The 22,325-nt window shown below is 44.6% G+C and overlaps 1 protein-coding gene across 9 annotated transcripts in view; it reads left to right on the top strand.

Annotated features, from left to right (window-relative positions):
* RYR3 (ryanodine receptor 3) overlaps positions 1-22,325 on the top strand; it is a 1,450,647-nt gene that overhangs the window by 1,249,968 nt on the left and 178,354 nt on the right. For all 9 annotated transcript variants that reach the window (XM_069208992.1, XM_069208994.1, XM_069208991.1 and 6 more), the window contains one exon: positions 10,890-12,205. In XM_069208992.1, coding sequence (XP_069065093.1) covers positions 10,890-12,205 — 1,316 coding nt within the window. The remainder of the gene's footprint in view (positions 1-10,889; positions 12,206-22,325) is intronic.

The raw sequence follows: 22,325 nt of genomic DNA, 5'->3' as shown, positions 1-22,325 counted from the left end.
CGGCATGGCATGTCCCACGTTAGAGAGACAACAAAGATTACTAACCCTAGGGAGTTTCATACACAAAAGACGAAAGGTTACAGTCCGTCTCTTCAAATCACTATTGGGCATGATGTCTTCATGCATACCTCTGATCCCTCTGTGTCGGCTAAAGATGCGCCCCTTGCAGGAGCAGCTAAACCGTCAATGGCTCCAAGTATCAGGCACTTTCGAAGACCAGATACAAATAACTCAGATAATGATCAAAACTCTCAAGTGGTGGTCTCAAAAGCATAATCTGTCAATCGGTCTCTCGTTTCTTCAACAGCCAGCCCCGTGGACCATAACAACAGATGCCTCACTGGAAGGCTGAGGCGCAGTATTACAGGACCTGAAAATAAGTGGCAAATGGCCAACTCATCTGGCATCAATGCATATCAATTGGCTAGAACTCAGGGCAGTGCACCTCGCCTTACAAGCGTTTCTCCCAAGAATCTCTGGATCGCGAGTGGTGATAAGAACGGACAACACCACTACGATGCACTATCTCAACAAACAAGGAGGTACAAGATCTCTCACCCTCTCCAGGGAAGCCCAAGCGATCTGGAACTGGGCCTCGCAGCAAGGCATCACACTATCGGCGGTACACTTGCCGGGAATAAACAACAAGGCAGCAGATGCACTCAGCAGACAGAAATCGGACTGTCACGAGTGGGAACTAGACCAGACAGTACTGACCCAGATTTTTTCCCAGTGGGGAACACCAACAGTGGATCTGTTTGCGAAGAAGGACAACGCCAAATGCCAGTTCTTCGCAAGTTGGCATCACCAAAAGGGATCTTGGGGGAATGCGTTTTCGATAGTCTGGTCAGACATCTTTGCTTACGCCTTTCCTCCCATTCCGTTGATCCCAAGGGTCCTCACGAAGATGAAAACAGAACTGTGCACTCTCATACTATTAGCCCCGTACTGGCCGTGCCAACATTGGTTCACAGAGCTCCTCATTCTGTCAGTCAAACCTCATATTCCACTGGAGCCGTTACCTAATTTACTAACAATGAACAACGGCCAAGTTCGGCACCCCGATCCGCACTCAATGCGGTTATCAGCATGGCTCCTCACCACAGAGAATTTGCGCATTTGAACATCCCGCAGGACTGCAGAGATATTTTGTCAAAGGCCAGAGTGGATAGCACTAACAAGGCGTACCAGTGTAAATGGAAAAGATTCTGTGCCTGGTGTCATCAGCGTCAAATCGACCCTCTACTTTCACCACCAGAAGAGATATTGCCGTATCTCTTACAGTTAGCTCGATCTGGCCTAGCACACTCGTCCATTAAAGTTCATGTAGCAGCCATAGCTGCATACAGACGTTCAGATGAGACACCCTCGCTCTTCTCTTCTCGGCTGATTAAGAGATTTCTGAAGGGGATGTTCAGGGTTTACCCTCCTTTCAGACCGCCACCTCCTTCGTGGAATTTGAATATTGTTTTGGCACAACTGATGAAGCATCCATTTGAACCGATCCACTGTGCTTCCCTCAAATACTTGTCGTGGAAGGTTGCCTTATTGATAGCTCTTACATCAGCTAGGCGGGTCAGTGAGGTGCAAGCGCTGTCCATCCAAGAGCCATTCCTGCAGCTTAAACAAGATAGACTACTAATGCGCACTAACCCGCATTTTATTCCAAAGGTTCCGTCAGACTTTCACATGAACGAACCTTTGGTCTTCAAGTCTTTTTTCCCTCAACCATCTACTCCAGCGGAGAGGGCATTACACTCTTTAGACGTGAAAAGATGCGTTCAATTTTATTTGGACAGGACTAAAGCTTTTCGGCACTCTAATCAGCTATTTGTGGCGTACAGTGCTCCTAGGAAGGGGTACCCGCTATCAAAGCAGAGTATTTCTAGATGGATCGCCTCTGCTATTCGCTTCTGCCATCAGGCAGCGGGCAAACCTTTGCAGTCATCTGTGCATGCTCACTTGACGAGAAAAGTCTCATCGTCAGCGGCACTGTTTGCCGGAGTGCCACTACAAGACATATGTAGGGCAGCAACATGGAAGAGCTGTCATACCTTCACTAAGCACTATTGCTTGGAGTCCCTCTCGCACGGAGAGGTAGCAGTGGGCCAGGCGGTTCTCAGGAATCTCTTCAGGTGAAGGTGAGCCATTTCTCCTGCATCCCTCCATCCTAGAACAGGTATGCACATTGAAAAAAAAAAAAGAAATGTATCTAAAGATAAGAGAACGCTATCATAATCCCATAAGTAAGCGGGTTTTCAGACATTGATCATGTTACAGTAGTGTCTTATGTTTTATTACTGGTTTGTTATTCAAATTTCATCATGTATCTTCACAGGTATATCTCTATAGATATTAGAGATAAGGAGATACTTATATTTATATACATATAGATATATAGATATGTGTATATATATATATAGGTTCGGTGGCATGTGTAGCTGCAGATACACATGCTTTGCATAGTCCGCCGTCTGGTGTTGGGTCGGAGTGTTACAAGTTGTTGAGTCACGAGACCGAGGGACTCCTCCTCCTTTGGTTCCATTGCGCATGGGCGTCGACTCCATGTTAGATTGTTTTTTTTCCGCCATCGGGTTCGGACGTGTTCCTTTTCGCTCCGTGTTTCGGGTCGGAAAGTTAGTCAGAATCAACGGAAAATTCGTCGGTATTGTTTCGTTCGGTATCGAGTTAGATTAGAGTCGACACCGAATCCAGAAGAGCTCCGGTAGCCCTTCGGGGTAATTTCGATCCCCCGTCGGGGCCTGGTCGGCCCGACCGCGTGCAACATCGAGACTGATGGAACGGACCCCGTTCCGATTCTGTCCTAAATGCCACAGTAAATATCCCTATACAGACCAACATTTGGTCTGTAACTTGTGCCTGTCACCCGAGCACAAAGAAGAGACGTGTGAGGCCTGTCGAGCGTTTCGGTTGAGAAAAACGCTCCGAGTTCGAAGAGCCAGAAGGTTACAGATGGCGTCCACGTCGACAGGACAATGAAGGTTCGAGGAAGAGGGAGAAGAAGAAGCATTCTCCATCCACGAATCGGATTCCGAAGAATTCAACGTCGAAGAAACCGTGAGTAGGACGTCGAAACAAACATCACAGGGAAAAACAGACAAAGCCCAGGGGACGCCACTGCCAACAGGCCATGGCTCAACCCATAAAGTAGGTGACCGTCCATCGGCACCGAAGAAGGGCGAGACGGTGCCGAGATCGTCCGACTCAGGTCGAGACACAGGCACGCAGCAATCTCGGGACCGAGAAAGTGCCGCAGAAAAGGGTCGACACCGAGATAGCGGCACCGAAGCTGCTCGGTACAGAGACAGCGGCACCGAAGCTGCTCGGCACAGAGATAGCGGCACCGAAGATGGTCGACACCGAGAGGGTGCGACGCCGAAAAAGAGAAAAATCTCGTTGGAGCCGAAAATAACAAAAGGCACGGTTTTGGTGCCAAAACGCCCAGCAACCGAACCGAAAGCCAGTTCCTATTCAGAGGAACAATCACTGTCCTCCCAACTACAAAGACACCGATTTGAGGAGGAATTAAAAGAAACAGACGTAGATCACACGCAAAAGCGGATCTTTATACAAAGTGGGACAGGGAAGATCAGCACACTTCCCCCAATCAGAAGGAAAAGAAAACTAGATTTCCAAAACCAAGACAAGACACCACAAGCAAAAGTGGTAAAGAAGGTAACTCCACCACCCTCTCCACCACCGACAACTCATATATCACCGGCACAGACTCCGCCACAATCACCAGCTCATACCACCATGAGCCAAGATGATCAGGACGCATGGGATCTCTATGACGCTCCAGTATCAGACAATAGCCCTGAGTCGTACCCCACTAAGCCCTCACCGCCTGAGGACAGTACGGCATATGCACAGGTGGTAGCTAGGGCAGCAGAGTTTCATAATGTATCGCTGCACTCAGAGCCTATCGAGGATGACTTCCTCTTTAACACCCTGTCATCCACCCATAGCAATTATCAAAGCCTTCCTATGCTCCCGGGGATGCTAAGGCACGCTAAACAAATTTTTAAGGAGCCAGTGAAAAGCAGAGCAATAACTCCAAGGGTGGAGAAGAAATACAAGGCACCGCCCACAGACCCTGCTTTTATTACATCACAACTGACACCAGATTCAGTTGTTGTAGGAGCAGCTCGTAAAAGAGCCAACTCACACACATCAGGCGACGCACCACCTCCTGACAAGGAGAGCCGCAAGTTTGATGCAGCGGGGAAAAGGGTTGCAGCACAAGCTGCAAATCAATGGCGCATCGCCAACTCACAGGCACTCCTAGCGCAATATGATAGAGCCCATTGGGACGAGATGCAGCATCTCATCGAACACCTCCCCAAAGAATTCCAAAAACGGGCAAAACAAGTGGTTGAAGAGGGACAGAACATTTCCAACAACCAAATCCGTTCTTCTATGGATGCAGCAGATACAGCTGCAAGAACAATAAATACTGCTGTAACAATAAGGAGGCACGCATGGCTGCGCACATCCGGCTTCAAACCCGAGATACAGCAAGCAGTGCTTAATATGCCGTTCAATGAACAACAATTGTTTGGCCCAGAAGTGGACACTGCAATTGAAAAATTAAAGAAAGACACTGATACAGCTAAAGCCATGGGCGCACTCTATTCCCCGCAGGGCAGAGGCACATTTGGCACATCTCGTAAAACCACTTTCAGAGGAGGGTTTCAAGGTCAAGCCACACAAGCCAGCACCTCACAAACAACACCGCCTAAGGGGAGGCTTTCGAGGCCAATACAAAGGGGGCCAATTCCCAAGAAACCGGGGAAAATTTCAAGGTCCAAAAACCCCTCAAAACAAGCAGTGACTCACAGGTCACTCAACCCCTTCACACAACACCAGTGGGGGGAAGACTAAGCCAGTTCTACAAATCTTGGGAGGAAAGAACAACAGACACTTGGGTCTTAGCAATTATCCAACATGGTTATTGCATAGAATTTCTCCAACTCCCTCCAAACGTCCCACCGAAAACACACAATATGTCAAAACAGCATATAGACCTTCTAGGACTAGAAGTTCAGGCATTACTGCAAAAAGACGCAATAGAATTAGTACCAGGTCCACAAAAGAACACAGGAGTTTACTCACTGTACTTTCTAATACCCAAAAAAGACAAAACTCTAAGACCAATATTAGACCTCAGAACACTAAACACCTACATCAAATCAGACCACTTTCACATGGTGACATTACAAGACGTAATCCCACTGCTGAAACAGCAAGACTACATGACAACATTAGATCTAAAAGATGCGTATTTCCATATACGATACATCCCTCGCACAGGAAATACCTAAGGTTCTTATTCAAAGGAATACACTACCAATTCAAAGTGTTGCCATTCGGAATAACAACAGCGCCAAGAGTCTTTACAAAGTGTCTAGCAGTAGTAGCTGCACACATCAGGAAGCAGCAAATACACGTGTTCCCGTACCTAGACGATTGGCTAATCAAGACCAACTCGCTATCAAAGTGTTCACACCACACAGATTATGTTATACAAACCCTTTACAAGCTGGGTTTCTCCATCAACTATGCAAAGTCACACCTTGTGCCGTGTCAAACACAGCAATACTTAGGAGCGACAATCAACACAACAAAAGGGATAGCCACTCCAAGTCCACAAAGGGTTCAAAATTTTCACAAGGTGATACAAGCCATGTATCCAAATCAAAAGATACATGCAAAAATGGTATTAAAACTCCTAGGCATGATGTCCTCATGCATAGCCATTGTCCCAAACGCAAGATTGCACATGCGGCCCTTACAACAGTGCCTAGCATCACAATGGTCACATGCACAGGGTCAACTTCTAGATCTGGTGTTGATAGACCGCCAAACATACATCTCGCTTCTATGGTGGAACAGTACAAATTTAAACAAAGGGCGGCCTTTCCAAGACCCAGTGCCACAATACGTGATAACAACAGATGCTTCCATGACAGGGTGGGGAGCACACCTCAATCAACACAGCATCCAAGGACAATGGGACGTACATCAAAGAAAGTTTCATATAAATCACCTAGAAAAGTTAGCAGTATTTCTAGCATTGAAAGCATTCCAACCCATGATAACCCACAAATACATTCTTGTCAAAACAGACAACATGACGACAATGTATTATTTAAACAAACAGGGGGGGACACACTCGACACAGTTGTGTCTCCTAACACAAAAAATATGGCATTGGGCAATTCACAACCACATTCGACTAATAGCACAATTTATTCCAGGGATCCAGAACCAGCTAGCAGACAATCTCTCTCGGGATCACCAACAGGTCCACGAATGGGAAATTCACCCCCAAATCCTGAACAATTACTTCCAAATTTGGGGAACACCTCAAATAGATCTATTTGCAACAAAAGAAAACGCAAAATGCCAAAACTTCGCATCCAGGTACCCACACCGGCAATCCCAAGGCAATGCTCTAAGGATGAATTGGTCAGGGATATTTGCGTAAGCTTTTCCCCCTCTCCCTCTCCTTCCATATCTAGTAAACAGATTGAGTCAAAACAAACTCAAACTCATACTGATAGCACCAACATGGGCAAGACAACCTTGGTATACCACACTACTAGACCTGTCAGTAGTACCTCATGTCAAACTACCCAACAGGCCAGATCTGTTAACACAACACAAACAACAGATCAGGCATCCAAACCCTGCATCGCTGAATCTAGCGATTTGGCTCCTGAAATCCTAGAATTTGGACACTTAGGACTCACTCAAGAGTGTATGGAGGTCATAAAACAAGCTAGAAAACCTTCCACTAGACACTGCTATGCATGTAAATGGAAAAGATTTGTTTGTTACTGTCATAATAATCAAATTCAACCATTGCATGCATCTCCAAAAGATGTAGTAGGGTATTTACTACATTTGCAAAAGTCAAATCTAGCTTTCTCTTCCATAAAGATTCATCTCGCAGCAATATCTGCATACCTGCAAATTACTCATTCAACTTCCCTATTTAGAATACCTGTCATAAAAGCGTTTATGGAAGGACTAAAAAGAATTATACCACCAAGGACACCACCTGTTCCTTCATGGAACCTCAATATTGTCTTAACAAGACTCATGGGCCCACCTTTCGAACCCATGCATTCTTGCGAAATGCAATACCTAACGTGGAAAGTTGCATTTCTCGTTGCCATTACATCTCTAAGAAGAGTAAGTGAAATTCAGGCGTTTACTATACAAGAACCATTTATTCAAATACACAAAAATAAGGTAGTTCTAAGAACCAACCCAAAATTCTTACCAAAGGTTATCTCACCGTTCCATTTAAATCAAACAGTAGAATTACCAGTGTTCTTCCCACAGCCAGACTCAATAGCTGAAAGAGCACTGCATACATTAGACATCAAAAGAGCACTAATGTACTACATTGACAGAACAAAACTAATTCGGAAAACAAAACAACTATTTATTGCATTTCAAAAACCTCATACAGGAAATCCAATATCAAAACAAGGTATAGCCAGGTGGATAGTTAGGTGCATCCAAACCTGCTATCTTAAAGCAAAAAGAGAGCTGCCTATTACACCAAAGGCACACTCAACCAGAAAGAAAGGTGCTACCATGGCCTTTCTAGGAAATATTCCAATGAACGAAATATGTAAGGCAGCAACATGGTCTACGCCTCACACATTTACTAAGCACTACTGTGTAGATGTGTTATCCGCACAACAAGCCACAGTAGGTCAAGCTGTACTAAGAACTTTATTTCAAACTACTTCCACTGCTACAGGCTGAACCACCGCTTTTGGGGAGATAACTGCTTACTAGTCTATGCAAAGCATGTGTATCTGCAGCTACACATGCCACCGAACGGAAAATGTCACTTACCCAGTGTACATCTGTTCGTGGCATTAGTCGCTGCTGATTCACATGCGACCACCCGCCTCCCCGGGAGCCTGTAGCCGTTTGGAAGTAATCTTCAACATTTGTACATTTGTAAATATATTATTTTAATCTTCATTTTGTACATACTTATTCATTCCATTGCATGGGCACTATTACTAGCATACACAACTCCTACCTCACCCTCTGCGGGGAAAACAATCTAACATGGAGTCGACGCCCATGCGCAATGGAACCAAAGGAGGAGGAGTCCCTCGGTCTCGTGACTCGAAAAGACTTCTTCGAAGAAAAACAACTTGTAACACTCCGACCCAACACCAGACGGCGGACTATGCAAAGCATGTGAATCTGCAGCGACTAATGCCACGAACAGATGTACACTGGGTAAGTGACATTTTCCATATATATATATATATATATATATATATATATATATATATAGAGACATATGTCAGTACACTCAAATACTTCATCAATTTATGCATGATGATAAGAAGGGTTTGTGGTTTAAGATAATTTGTTTATTAAAGATGTTGTCATTTTACAATGTGCATAGTTATTGCTTTCTACTCTGATTCAAGCATGTGAATCTATGAAAGTTCCAATACTGGAGTAAGAAAATAAGTTACTTACCTGTAACTATAGTTCTCCAGTATTGGAATCTTTTATAGATTCACATGCGACGCACCCGCCTCCCCGGAGAAGCTCACTTCACCTCTTTCTTTCTATTTATACATATATTCAACATAATATAAGCACTTGTGCTTCGAAAATCTGAGGTGCTAGAGCTTCTCTCAGGAGGTTCTGAAGGGTGCTGTCGCCTGATTGGTGGAGGATCAGGTTTGGTCCTTTTCACAAAATGACTCTGATAGACTATGAAATTGAAGAGGCCTAGGGCCTTTTTCTCTTCAATATGTTTTAACATTACTTATGAAAATTGTACCGGGACTCCCATCTTGACGACGGGGAATGATTCAAGCATGTGAATCTATGAAAGATTCCAATACTGGAGAACTATAGTTACAGGTAAGTAACTTATTTTCTTCCGGCCCATCCCTACAAAGAGGAGAGGCTCCACCGTCTTGATCCAAAAAGAGCATTGTTGTTCTACAGTGACTGCACAGAAGAGTTCCGGGTGGATGATAAACTCTTTGTGGGCTATATCAGAGCCAACAAAGGGAAGGCTGTGCAAAAACAGACCATTTCACAATGTATCGTCTTGTGCATTAAGGTCTGATAAACATTGGCCAAGAAATGGCCCCCTGAGGGCTTGCAGGCTGACTCTACCAGAATTATGGCTGCGTTCACTGTGTTAGAATGCAGCATTCCTCACCTGGACATCTGTCAGACAGTTTTGTGGGCATTACTGCGCAAGTTCACACAATATTACTGCCTGGACAGTCAGGTCTATCGTGATGGGCATTATGTCTGTTTGCTCTTGCCAGAGTTTTTGGTTTAATCAGGTTCGCAGACCCACCTGTGGGGAGGTATTGCTTCTGTATCTATTCAGAGGTAAGGCATCTATGGCTAGAAGTCTCTATCAGATGAACAGGTTACTTACCTTTGATAACGCCTTATCTGGTAGAGAGGCTATGTAGTCGCAGATTCCTTACCGACCCTCCTATCCTCCCCACTCTGCAAACAGGTTCAGATGAAAGTGACACAATTTTCAAGGTCTTAGTATTTTCCACACCAGTGGTGAGATCTCATTGTGGCTTTGCACACCTGGCGTGGAAAGTCTCAAACGTAACTGAATATACAGGTACAGCACATGTCACTTCTGGCGCAGACGACATCAATGACACAGAGCCAAACAATGCCACCTACTGGTGCGCAGGTGTACTACTCAAATCTTCCAGAAACAGTCTGATGCCTGGGGATGGTCAAAGGTAAGGAATCTGCGGCCAGTCAGAGTCCATAGTGGATAAGGCGTTACCAAACGTAAGTAACTGGTTCATAGGTGCCACTTACTGCACAAAAACAATCCTGTCTGTAACGCAGGCCCGCTACACCAATAGTGCACAGTTGCCTGCATTGGCGCTAAGCTGTGCTGTGTGTTCCAGCGCAGGGAAAGCAGGAATGTGCCATATCCTGATAGATATGGCACATTCCTATATTCTCCCTTTCACGCAGGGCAGTAAGGCGTCTTGTTGTGTTGTGTGACTTGTTTGTAAATCTAGGTCTTGGTCCCTTGGTTCTTATTATGAAAGAGTTCCTCTGATTATTCATGAATGTACAAACATGAAATGGATACTTTGAGAGTAAAGGTGCCAATATGCAGCTGCTGAATGGTTGCAAAGTACATTTTCAGCAGTTTAATATAAATCTCTTTCATAAGCAGCTGTGTGTCTGAATATTAGTTAAAATGCATATAGATTATTGCTTTGTTGCACTGAACTCCAGCAATGCAATAAATGCACTTACCTTAATATCTGCTGATCAGCTAATGACTGATTTATCATGGAAAAATTAGTTCAGAAGATTGGTGTGCGGGGCAAACTCCAGGAAGCCCCATGGACGTAACACAAGCCCCTGCAGTGCAGTGGTGCATCCAACCCTCCAGGGGGCCCTTAATCAACAGATAACCAATTAATATCTCTAAGATATGTAAGACTAAGGGGACACATCACATTCTGCAGGGGGGCCCTAAAACGTTGTGTTACGCCACTGATTTTCATAAGGGGCATTTGTAATTCTGCTCAATGCCTGGCTTTCACACTTTCTCCTGGCTCCAAAAGTGATATTGTTTTTTATTGCAGCCTGGTTTTTATACAATCATCCCACACATTCACCTATACTAAGTATATTACTGTTGTCAATATTTCCCATGTTAGTCATCTCTAGATATATCTTTGAACTGAATACTTTTTGGACTTCATAAGAGTGACTGTCAAATTGTTGCATTTTAGTTGACTCTGTCTTTGTGTGATAAAAAAAATCAAGGTATTAAATATGTCTTTGATGTTCTCATGTAGGTAATGTTGTTAATGGGACCATTGGGAAGCAGATGGTAGACACCTTGGTGGAATCCTCTAGCAATGTGGAAATGATACTCAAGTTCTTCGACATGTTCCTTAAACTTAAGGACTTGACAAGCTCCGACACCTTCCGGGAATACGATCCAGATACCAAGGGGATCATCTCAAAGAAAGAGTTCCAGAAAGCCATGGAAGGGCAGAAGCAGTATGCACAGTCAGAGATAGAGTTTTTGCTCTCCTGTGCAGAGGCAGATGAGAACGATATGTTCAACTACGTAGAGTTTGTGGACAGATTCCATGAGCCTGCCAAAGACATTGGGTTCAATGTGGCGGTTTTGCTCACCAACCTGTCTGAGCACATGCCCAATGATTCCCGCCTCCAGTCATTACTGGGTCCAGCTGAAAGTGTGCTTAATTATTTTGAGCCATATTTAGGTCGCATTGAGATCATGGGTGGTGCCAAAAGGATAGAGCGTGTGTACTTTGAGATAAGCGAATCCAGTCGGACTCAGTGGGAGAAGCCGCAAGTAAAAGAATCCAAGCGTCAGTTCATCTTTGATGTGGTCAATGAAGGTGGAGAGCAAGAAAAAATGGAGCTTTTTGTCAACTTCTGTGAGGACACCATCTTTGAAATGCAACTGGCCTCGCAAATCTCTGAATCTGATACATTAGAGAGGGCAGAGGAAGAGGAAGAAGACGAAACTCACCATGTGATAGAAGTGGGAGAAGATGAAGAGGAAGAGTCTTTGGAATCTGCATCTGCATTTGTTGTTGCATGTAGTGCTCTAAGGAAAACCACAGCAGACTTTCTCTCCACCCTGACTTTGAAGAATGCCAAGAAGCAATTCCGGAAGGTGAAGAAAATGACCATGAAGGAGCTGGTAAAGGTCTTGCTCTCTTTTGTCTGGATGCTCTTTGTAGGCTTGTTCCAGTTCATCTTCACCATAGTATGGGGGATCTTCCAGGTTCTCTGGAGCACGGTGTTCGGGGGCGGCTTGGTTGAAGGAGCCAAGAACATTAAAGTGGCTTCAATTTTAGGTGACATGCCTGACCCTACACAGTTTGGAATTCATGATGATATTCTTGAGGCAGAAAAAACTGAAACGGCAGAGAATTCAAACTCAATCGATCATGACCAGTTTGCCAAAGGTGACAAGACTGATGGAGACATGTCTGACATTTTTCAAGTCCAGGCAAAGAAAGAAGGTTCTAAGCACGGTCATGAAATAGGGCTGGGTGACTTCTCGGAAACCATTGGCAGTGAGAAACCCAACAACCTTGTGAATGCTGTGCGGAACAAGCGGAAAGAACAGGTGAGTCAACTATGTTTACATTGCAATGTAGTCAAAATACAAAACGTTCTACACATTGGGGTGCAAAGACTCATGTAGCAGTGCTTTGATGAACCATCTTTCCAGGTCTGACTGGGTTTTTGTGCTGCTTTATCGAGTGCAAGATCATCACTGGGATCTGTCTCATTCATCAGAACTTACAGAACATAGTGCCAATAAATGTCCAAGGCAGACCGGGCCATTAACTATCTTCTTGCTTGTGTTAAGAGGAGGAGACTTTCCCTAAGTTCAAATAGAAGGATCACAACTCAGGACGGTTAGTTGTTGAACTCTTTAGTAACAGTTACTATACCCAGTTCTTAATCAGCAACTTGATTTTCCCCTTAAAGTGAGGGAATATACATTCTGAAACATTTTCACCTAGCAGTCCTAGAATCCAGATTCAATCTGCAAGACCTCATTGGCTTATATTCTTAGAGAAATAATAGTACATTTAGTGGCACAAACTACAAGTGCCAGACTACTTTCCTGTTTATATTATTTTTTTTGGCTATCATTGATGTTGCAATTTGGGTTTCAGAGCTACAGCCCTATATTACAGGGTCACGCTGTGGGTTTCACAGATAATCAATACAGGTCCTTACATTTTATATTCAGATCCATTCCATATAAATATGTCTCGTGCATATTCATTTTGCCTGAGGAACTTAGTGAATTTGTGTCCCTCAAGGAATTTCAAGCCGGCCTCCCAGCCCACTCATGGCACAATTGAGTTGCATCAGTATGTGCATAGGCCAGAAGGTGATGGGGTGTCATCTGCTTTCCTGCTCATAGAGAGCCTGTGAACTTTACAGCCTGCTGGGACACCGAGACAATAACCAGATGGCAATTCAAAAGTTGGGACATTCAGGAAGTATTGTTTTATAGCCTGCATGTCAGAGTGGCAGCACAGACCTGCAAGCTGGCCAAACATCCCAGTCCCGGATATTGCCTTCCAGTAACTGAGTGGCAGCACAGGTTGGGAAGGTTTAATTAACTCATTCCTCATTATTTAGGTTTGCCTTCAGATTCCACCTGGTCATTGCTTAGAATGGATGCATGTTTCAAACCCCCTCACAGAAAGACTCACGTAACTTGCAGTTTTATCTATAACTTTAATCTTAATTCTTCTTTCCTTTTTTTCTTTCAGCATTATCTTCTGATCTACGTTCTTGTTCTTCTTAAACATACTGTGTTCACTACTCCTGTCCTTCTATCTCCACCTTTCATCATTCTATTATACTTTAATTATATTTTTATCCCTTCTTTCCCATTCTTTCTTCTTCCTTCGACCCAAACTCTTGTTGCTAGTTTTTTAATTCTGTCTTCTCTCTGTCCTACCTTTATTTCTGGTCTCTTTTATTTCATAAAGTATATCTGTCCTCAATCCATACTAAGTAAACCTTCTGTCCCACAAGCCTTCCACTCTTCCATATTTTTGCCTGCCTACCTTCCCTCACATTTGCAATCCTCTCTTCATCCATTTTCTCCTACCAGCCTTTGAGTCTTCCTTCTTGTGCGTCTGTCATCCTTCCCTCAACTCTCCAGACTTTCTTCCTTTTCCACATTTCTGTTTTACTTACTAATTTCTTCCTTCATTTGCTTTACCTCTTTGCATACCACTTTTGCTCCTTCTCTCTCAGCATATCCACCTTTCTTCATATTTGATTGCTATCCTCAGTTCTTGCGTTTCTTGCGTTTTCTTTTTCTTTTTCACTCCCTGACTACCTTTCTGCTGTCCCTCCAGGTTTCCTTTATACTTTACTTCTCATCCTTCGTCTTTTGCTGTATCCTTCCTCCATTTGTTATTCCTTCCATCCCTCCTTTTTTAGGTCGAGTGTAAGCATTCGACCTTGTGTATACTTTTAGTATATTTCTTAGGGCTTAATGCGATTTCATTTGTTGGTTGCAGTGTCCTTTAAAACTTTTTGCTAGCTAGTGGTCAGTTCTGCCTTTTTCTCCCTCCTTTTTTGTGTTTCAGAGCAGTGTCCTACTACTCTATTATTCCACTTTGGTTTCTTTATCTGTTGCTGTGACTGAATTTTTTTGTTATTTCTTTGTTGCTGCCTTTTTACTGTGGGTGTTTTACATTGGTAGCTGTATCACATCGCACACAGGGCATTGCTTATATCCTTTATTCGGGCCATAAATCTTTTCAGGCTGCTCTGCTATTGTAACTTCATTAGATCTTTGTTGAAATGCGAGGCAAAAACTTTTGCAAGACCTTTCATCCTGTTAAAATATAAATAAAATACTTTTACAGTCTTATTTTCCAATTCTCTGTTCAGATGCTTCTGATGTCAGTAGCCGCCAGTGACCACCAAAACATGGCAGGAAAAGACAAAATTATGAGACAGGATTTACCAATTAATGTGGCAAAAAAGTCCAGTTCTGAATTTACAATGCCAATAGCTCTAACTCAATAAAATGCAAGACCTACTGCCTCGCAAATGCTTGTTTTCCTTTGTCTTGCCAGCCTTCTATGTGTCCTATCGTTCTCCGTTTCTGTTTGCCTCCTATACTTTGTTAGTTTCTTTCCCTTCCTTTTGATTTTCTGTTCTTTCTCTTGGCTATCTTTCTTTTCTATGTTTAATTCTTCTTGTTAGCGTTCGGTCTTTCTTGCATGGCATTCTTCACCATTATCCTCTTTCTTTTCTTCTAAACTATCATTTCTCCTTCCTCACTGTTCTTACATTTTTTAATCCATTCCATAAATGCCAAACTATTAAAAAATGTTCTTCTGGGGTTGGTAGTTTCTCCACTGTCCAACTTGTCTATTCATAAACTTTGTACAGGGAGTGCAGAATTATTAGGCAAGTTGTATTTTTGAGGATTAATTTTATTATTGAACAACAACCATGTTCTCAATGAACCCAAAAAACCCATTAATATCAAAGCTGAATATTTTTGGAAGTAGTTTTTAGTTTGTTTTTAGTTTTAGCTATGTTAGGGGGATATCTGTGTGTGCAGGTGACTATTACTGTGCATAATTATTAGGCAACTTAACAAAAAAATATATATACCCATTTCAATTATTTATTATTACCAGTGAAACCAATATAACATCTCAACATTCACAAATATACATTTCTGACATTCAAAAACAAAACAAAAACAAATCAGTGACCAATATAGCCACCTTTCTTTGCAAGGACACTCAAAAGCCTGCCATCCATGGATTCTGTCAAGTGTTTTGATCTGTTCACCATCAACATTGCGTGCAGCAGCAACCACAGCCTCCCAGACACTGTTCAGAGAGGTGTACTGTTTTCCCTCCTTGTAAATCTCACATTTGATGATGGACCACAGGTTCTCAATGGGGTTCAGATCAGGTGAACAAGGAGGCCATGTCATTAGATTTCCTTCTTTTATACCCTTTCTTGCCAGCCACGCTGTGGAGTACTTGGACGCGTGTGATGGAGCATTGTCCTGCATGAAAATCATGTTTTTCTTGAAGGATGCAGACTTCTTCCTGTACCACTGCTTGAAGAAGGTGTCTTCCAGGAACTGGCAGTAGGACTGGGAGTTGAGCTTGACTCCATCCTCAACCCGAAAAGGCCCCACAAGCTCATCTTTGATGATACCAGCCCAAACCAGTACTCCACCTCCACCTTGCTGGCGTCTGAGTCGGACTGGAGCTCTCTGCCCTTTACCAATCCAGCCACGGGCCCATCCATCTGGCCCATCAAGACTCACTCTCATTTCATCAGTCCATAAAACCTTAGAAAAATCAGTCTTGAGATATTTCTTGGCCCAGTCTTGACGTTTCAGCTTGTGTGTCTTGTTCAGTGGTGGTCGTCTTTCAGCCTTTCTTACCTTGGCCATGTCTCTGAGTATTGCACACCTTGTGCTTTTGCGCACTCCAGTGATGTTGCAGCTCTGAAATATGGCCAAACTGGTGGCAAGTGGCATCGTGGCAGCTGCACGCTTGACTTTTCTCAGTTCATGGGCAGTTATTTTGCGCCTTGGTTTTTCCACACGCTTCTTGCGACCCTGTTGACTATTTTGAATGAAACGCTTGATTGTTCGATGATCACGCTTCAGAAGCTTTGCAATTTTAAGAGTGCTGCATCCCTCTGCAAGATATCTCACTATTTTTGACTTTTCTGAGCCTGTCAAGTCCTTCTTTTGACCCATTTTGCCAAAGGAAAGGAAGTTGCCTAATAATTATGCACACCTGATATAGGGTGTTGATGTCATTAGACCACACCCCTTCTCATTACAGAGATGCACATCACCTAATATGCTTAATTTGTAGTAGGCTTTCGAGCCTATACAGCTTGGAGTAAGACAACATGCATAAAGAGGATGATGTGGTCAAAATACTCATTTGCCTAATAATTCTGCACTCCCTGTATATCATTGCACCCTCATACCCATCTTTTCAACGTATGAGATGTCCCTTCCTGTGGCTAATAAACCCACTGCTACATGTGACCCTTTCCCCCAATAAGGTCTCTCTCATCAGCCCTTGGCTGCACAGATTCCCATTTATCTCTTCTCCCTTCTAAGATTAATCTGATCTTCAATGCTTGCTTCTGTGTTTCAGGCTCACATGCACCAGTTTTTCATTCAAATACCCATTCTGAATTTTGATCTTATTGCTCATGGACTCCCCTCTTTTATTGTCTGTTGCATAATCTGGGAACTGTCACCACATTAGCAAGTATTTAATGTCTTCCACTAGAACTTTGATGGAAACCTCTCTGCTGGCAGGAAACTATTGTGAGCAACACTCTCCCTCCATGATCTTTGATTCGTGCAAAATGGCTTGCAAAGGCAACAAGCTAAATGCATCAGCATACTAAGGATCTCTCTGAGGTGTTGTGAAGGGCAAACTTTAGCCACGAGTCTAACTGAGAGAATGCTAGAAAAAATTTGGCCCATATTTTCTAACAATTTTCGCCTGGTTTGCATCACAAAAGTGACAGAAACCCAGCACAACGAATTGTGGTGGGATTCACTATCCAAGGCAAACAAGCATTTGCATTGGAAAATTCAATGTATGCAACGTTGTGCTATGTGCTACTTTGTGTTACGTTGCATCAAGGGGGTGTTCCAAGGGTAGTAAATGGGGGTTGGCATGCAACCACCAACAGGTTTTAAAGCAAATCCCTGCTAACATTCACAGACAAGGATTCGTGCCCAAACTTTACACCTCCTCAAGACAGATGTAACGAGGGGAAACGTTTTAATTTCTTCTTATTTTCCCCAACTTTCCTTGTGTGCTGTATTGTACAGCACACAAACAAAGTGGGAAAAGTCTGAAAGGATAGTTTTTCTTCAGTAAGGTTGCCTTCCAATACAAACCCTATGCTTTAGAGAATTCAAACACTCTTGCAGTATGGTGCACAGGAGCCAAAAGTGTGCCAGCACTGGGGAGAGAAGTAACATGCCATATCTTAATAGATATGGCACATTTTTCTCTCTCCCTGTGACACAAGGCAGTAATCAATCAATCAATCAATCAAGGAATTTGTAGAGCGCACTACTCACCCGTGAATGTCTCAAGACACGGGGGGCACTGCTCGAACAGCCAAGACCTGAGAAGTCTCCTGAAGGTGAGGAGGTCCTTGGTCTGATGCAGATGGGTGGGAAGAGTGTTCCACGTCTTGGCGGCAAGGTGCAAGAATGATCTGCCGGCGGTTGTAGTTCTGTGGATGCATGGGACGGTTGCGAGGACGAGGTCGGAGGAGCGGAGCTGTCAGGTCGGGGTGTAGAAGGAGAGCCGTCTGTTGAGGTATTCTGGTCCGGTGTTGTGCAGTGCCTTGTGAGCGTGGGTGAGGAGTTTGAAGGTGATTCTCTTGTTGACAGGGAGCCAATGCAGGTCTCTCACGTGGCCTGTGATGTGGCAGTGGATGAGACGTGCGGAGGCGTTCTGGATGCGTTGCAGCCTTTTCTGGAGTTTGGCCGTGGTTCCTGCGTAGAGGGCATTGCCATAGTCCAATTTGCTGCTTACGAGGGCTTGGGTGACTGTTCTTCTGCTTTCTGTGGTGATCCACTTGTAAATCTTTTGGAGCATGTGGAGGGTGTTGAAGCAGGAGGAGGAGATGGCGTTGACTTGCTGGGTCATGGATAGTGAGGAGTCCAGGATGAATCCTAGGTTGCGTGCGTGGTCGGTGGGAGTCGGAGCGGATCCGAGTGTGGCAGGCCACCAGGAGTCATCACATGTGGAGGGGGTGGAGCTGAAGTTGAGAACCTCAGTGTTGTCGTAATTCAGTTTGAGGCAGCTGTTCTTCAGCCATTCGGCAATGGCCTTCATTCCTTTGTGGAGGTTGGTCGTGGCGGTGTCCTTGGTGAGGGAGATGATCAGCTGGGTGTCGTCGGCGTGTGAGATGATGTTGAGGTTGTGAGATCGGGCGATGTTAGCGAGCACAGCCATTTAGATGTTGAAGCGGGTCGGGCTGAGGGACTAACCCTGGGGTACGACGTAGATTTTGGTGGCTTCACAGCGGAATGGAGGGAGGCCGAATCTCTGAGTTCTGCCGGTGAGAAAGGAAGTGATCCAGTCCAGGGCTCGGTCGTAGATTCCTGCATTGCTGAGGCGTGTGCGTAGGGTATGGTGGCAGATGGTATCGAACGCACCTGAGAGGTCCAGGAGGATGAGTGCCGCGGTATCGCCATTGTCCAGTATGGTTCTGATGTAGTTGGTGCCGGCAATGAGGGCAGTTTCGGTGCTGTGGTTGCTGCGGAAACCCGGATTGGGAAGGGTCCAGAGTGCTGTTCTCCACGAGGAAGCGGGTAGTTGTCTGTTGACAGCCTTCTCGATTACTTTTGCCAGGAAGGGGAGCAGCTTTGGCTGTAGCGCTACCGTGCGTCACATATTAGTAACTCTGGGCCATGATGTGTCGAACTCTACCCCTTCCATAGACCTTAGTAAAGTTTAATTCATAGTCTGCTCAAATTTTTTTATTGACTGTGTATGTGTATAAATATAAATATATATGTATATAGGCATATATATATATATAATATCTATAAAACACACATGCACACAATCTTCAAGATTGCCCAGTGTGGGTGGCCCCACCATTCTTATCTCTGGCCTCTTGTGCATCTTACCCGTAAAAATCATTTCAAGAGGTGCTACAGATTCCTATCAGTGTTCCATGGCTCTTCTTTGGGCTTATCACATATGATTGAGCTGCAAACGTGCAATCAGTATCCTCAGGCCCTCACTGGAATGGCATGTGACATTTAAGCAGAGCCATTCAGATGCACCCTCCAAAATATGCACAATCAAAAATGGATTGCGTTATACTCAACAATATGCCATATGTAATTACCACGAATAAAGATCGGCCCCGAAACTTGCTGTTCATTATGGATGCTTTCCTTCATAGAAGGTCAGCAAACAGAGCCTAAATCTCTTCATGTCACTCACAGCAACATGCAGAGCTCCAATCTCCTAAGAGAACATTTAAACCAAGGAAAAAATGGGGAAACAGTGACAGATTCTGCACCTGGTGGGCCCATAAATTGAAATCCCAAGTAAATCCATGAGGGGAAAGCCCAAGTGTTGTTCCTTTGCGTCCTGGAATAGGGAGGGCCTTGCTCCTCTGAATGAGTCAGTCCTCTTGCTTTGGTTGGCTTAGATATGTATATCCCTTTCTTTTAGCATGATCGCCAAGGCCCATAAGACTTGGAGTATAAGACGATTAGGTGCCTGTTAGATGCTGCAATCCAAGCTAATTTTTCGACCCACCTGGAGCTGATGATGGATACCTCCAACAACCATCTCAAAAGCGCCCCCTCCACCCTGTTGTTTATCCACATGGGTGACGTGCCTTATACCAATCCTCATGGTTCTGAATTTTCTAGCATGATATGTAGGGCCCTTTCCTAAGGTGCACCCCAGAAAACGATACATGCAAAACGAATCCCGCAGCATTATGTGATCATTTGATTGCTGTAAGAGCATTAATCGTTGTGAATGGTTCTTGTTTCAAGATTTAGATTGTGTGTCTTTCTTAGTGAGCTCTACAGCTGTTGGCTCATAGCCTATACTTTTCAGTGACAATAAACTGCCATATAGAAAACAGCTTACTGAGTTACCATCATTGCTCAATGAGAAAGGTTAGGACTTTGTTGTAGTAACAAATTAACTAACCCATTCGTTGAAGGCTGTGCATCCTTCCCTTCTACCTAAGGCCCTTTCCACTTATTACCTTAACAATGAAACCTTTCTTCAGTTGTAGTTTCTCGATCCCTCGTCAGGTCGGGGCTTCTAGGTTTACCTGGAGTACATGTAGTGTTATAACTATTCGAATAGGTCTTATTACTTTTGGTGGTTCTGACCACCGAAAGTAGGATTCTTTGGTGTCTGCGACCACTTGCATTATGCCCTACAAATTGCAAAGTGCAGGGGAATCGCCCCCTGAAGAACTCAGCGCATATTCCTTTAAGGCCAAGGCATCAGTTGCTTTCCTAAAGCATTTTTCAGGTCACGGAATGTGCATGGCTGACACATTGGACAAATCCTACGTCTTCTGCCTGTCCTGATGACAGCTCCGGAGCCCATGTCTAGCTTGGTCTGGCAGTGGGCGAGAATATCTTTCGCTAATTTTGTTTGGGCTTGCGACAGAAGGGGAGAAAGACAAAAGGCTGATGCACACGGTATGCTCAAGGTGCTCTCAATGCCTCTCGCATATTCAGTCACAAAAGTCTCTTCCTTTTTTCTGACCCACGCACGTTCCGCGTCTGTGGACTAATTAGATCCATCCATCCATTGTCCGGGGAGAAGGACTGGAGGAGGCGGTGATTCGATGGGTTCTTGGGTCAGATCTACGCACCCATTAACCCTTCCCAAAGTACTTCCCGTGCCAGAGACGGACACCCACCCCCTCATATAGTAGGTGAAGTACTTGTCGCTACAGTAAATAACGTACTGATTGGAAGAGGGGTGTGGTCATCATTAGAGCCGCAGCCCCTGCTCTGACTCTGTTCTCTTCTCACTCTTTTCAATCATTCTCTAGTACTTTTTCTGCTCTAGCTTACTATTTGGGGCAACTCCAATCAGTAGTACACTTGTCATGATTGTGAACCCCCATAACAAACAACATCCATCCCTCCATCAACAACTTACACTCACGACTACCTTCACTCAACATCTTACTCTGCATATATGTCATAACCAAAATATTGTACCATTTAGGAAGTATGTCTCCCCATGGTACTTTTACAATGGCTGTTCTATCTCACTGTTCTAAAATCTTAATAAAAAGGACTTGATTTTTTTGTTAAAGCCGCAGGTGCATTGACACTAGTGCCCACAGCGACCCAGTTATGGATGCCTTCTACGGCCCTGCTGTGAAGCTGCTGGGCTCTTTCCTTGCTTGGGTGGAGGTCCACGGCACTCCTGCTGTGCACTAAGTGCGAAGAAGCAGAAGTGGCTTCTTAACCGTGAACTAACTATAGAATGGAGCAGGTGGGGCTAATGGTAAATCCTGCGCACTTAGAAGATGCCATGTGACTTGTGCATTGAGAGTGAATACATTGTGCTGGAGCGTGCACTGAAGTGCATGTTTTGTACACCTGGTAGAACTCCCAGCCCTTTAGGTACCTGCAGTGGACTCCTCTTACTCACCAGGGTTATAAATGTTCTAATCTGTGATCACTTCCTTTGTGCTGCGTGTCACTTCCCTTTCAGCGGAGTATGCAGCCCTTGTGCATGTGTGCTGTGAAAGAAAAGGGAGTAGAGAACTGATGTCTCTGGTCAGGCTGTGCGCCTCCTTTTCACTTTCTGCTGTCTAGGCCTGGCTTCAGCAGGGATCCTCCTCCCCAACTCCTGGCTCTACTGCTGCTAGCGAGGCCTGGCTTCAGCAGGGATACTCCTCCCCCACTCCTGGCTCTACTGCTGTTGGCGAGGCCTGGCTTCAGCAGTGATCATCCTCCCCCACTCCTGGCTCTACTGCTGTTGGCGAGGCCTGGCTTCAGCAGTGATCATCCTCCCCCACTCCTGGCTCTACTGCTGCTGGCGAGGCCTGACTTCAGCAGGGATCCTCCTCCCCAACTCCTGGCTCTACTGCTGCTAGCGAGGCCTGGCTTCAGCAGGGATACTCCTCCCCCACTCCTGGCTCTACTGCTGCCGGCGAGGCCTGGC

The sequence above is a fragment of the Pleurodeles waltl genome, chromosome 9, assembly GCF_031143425.1.
Source record: "Pleurodeles waltl isolate 20211129_DDA chromosome 9, aPleWal1.hap1.20221129, whole genome shotgun sequence".
NCBI classification, from domain to species: Eukaryota; Metazoa; Chordata; class Amphibia; order Caudata; family Salamandridae; genus Pleurodeles; species Pleurodeles waltl.
This window is presented reverse-complemented; position numbering and strand designations above follow the sequence as displayed.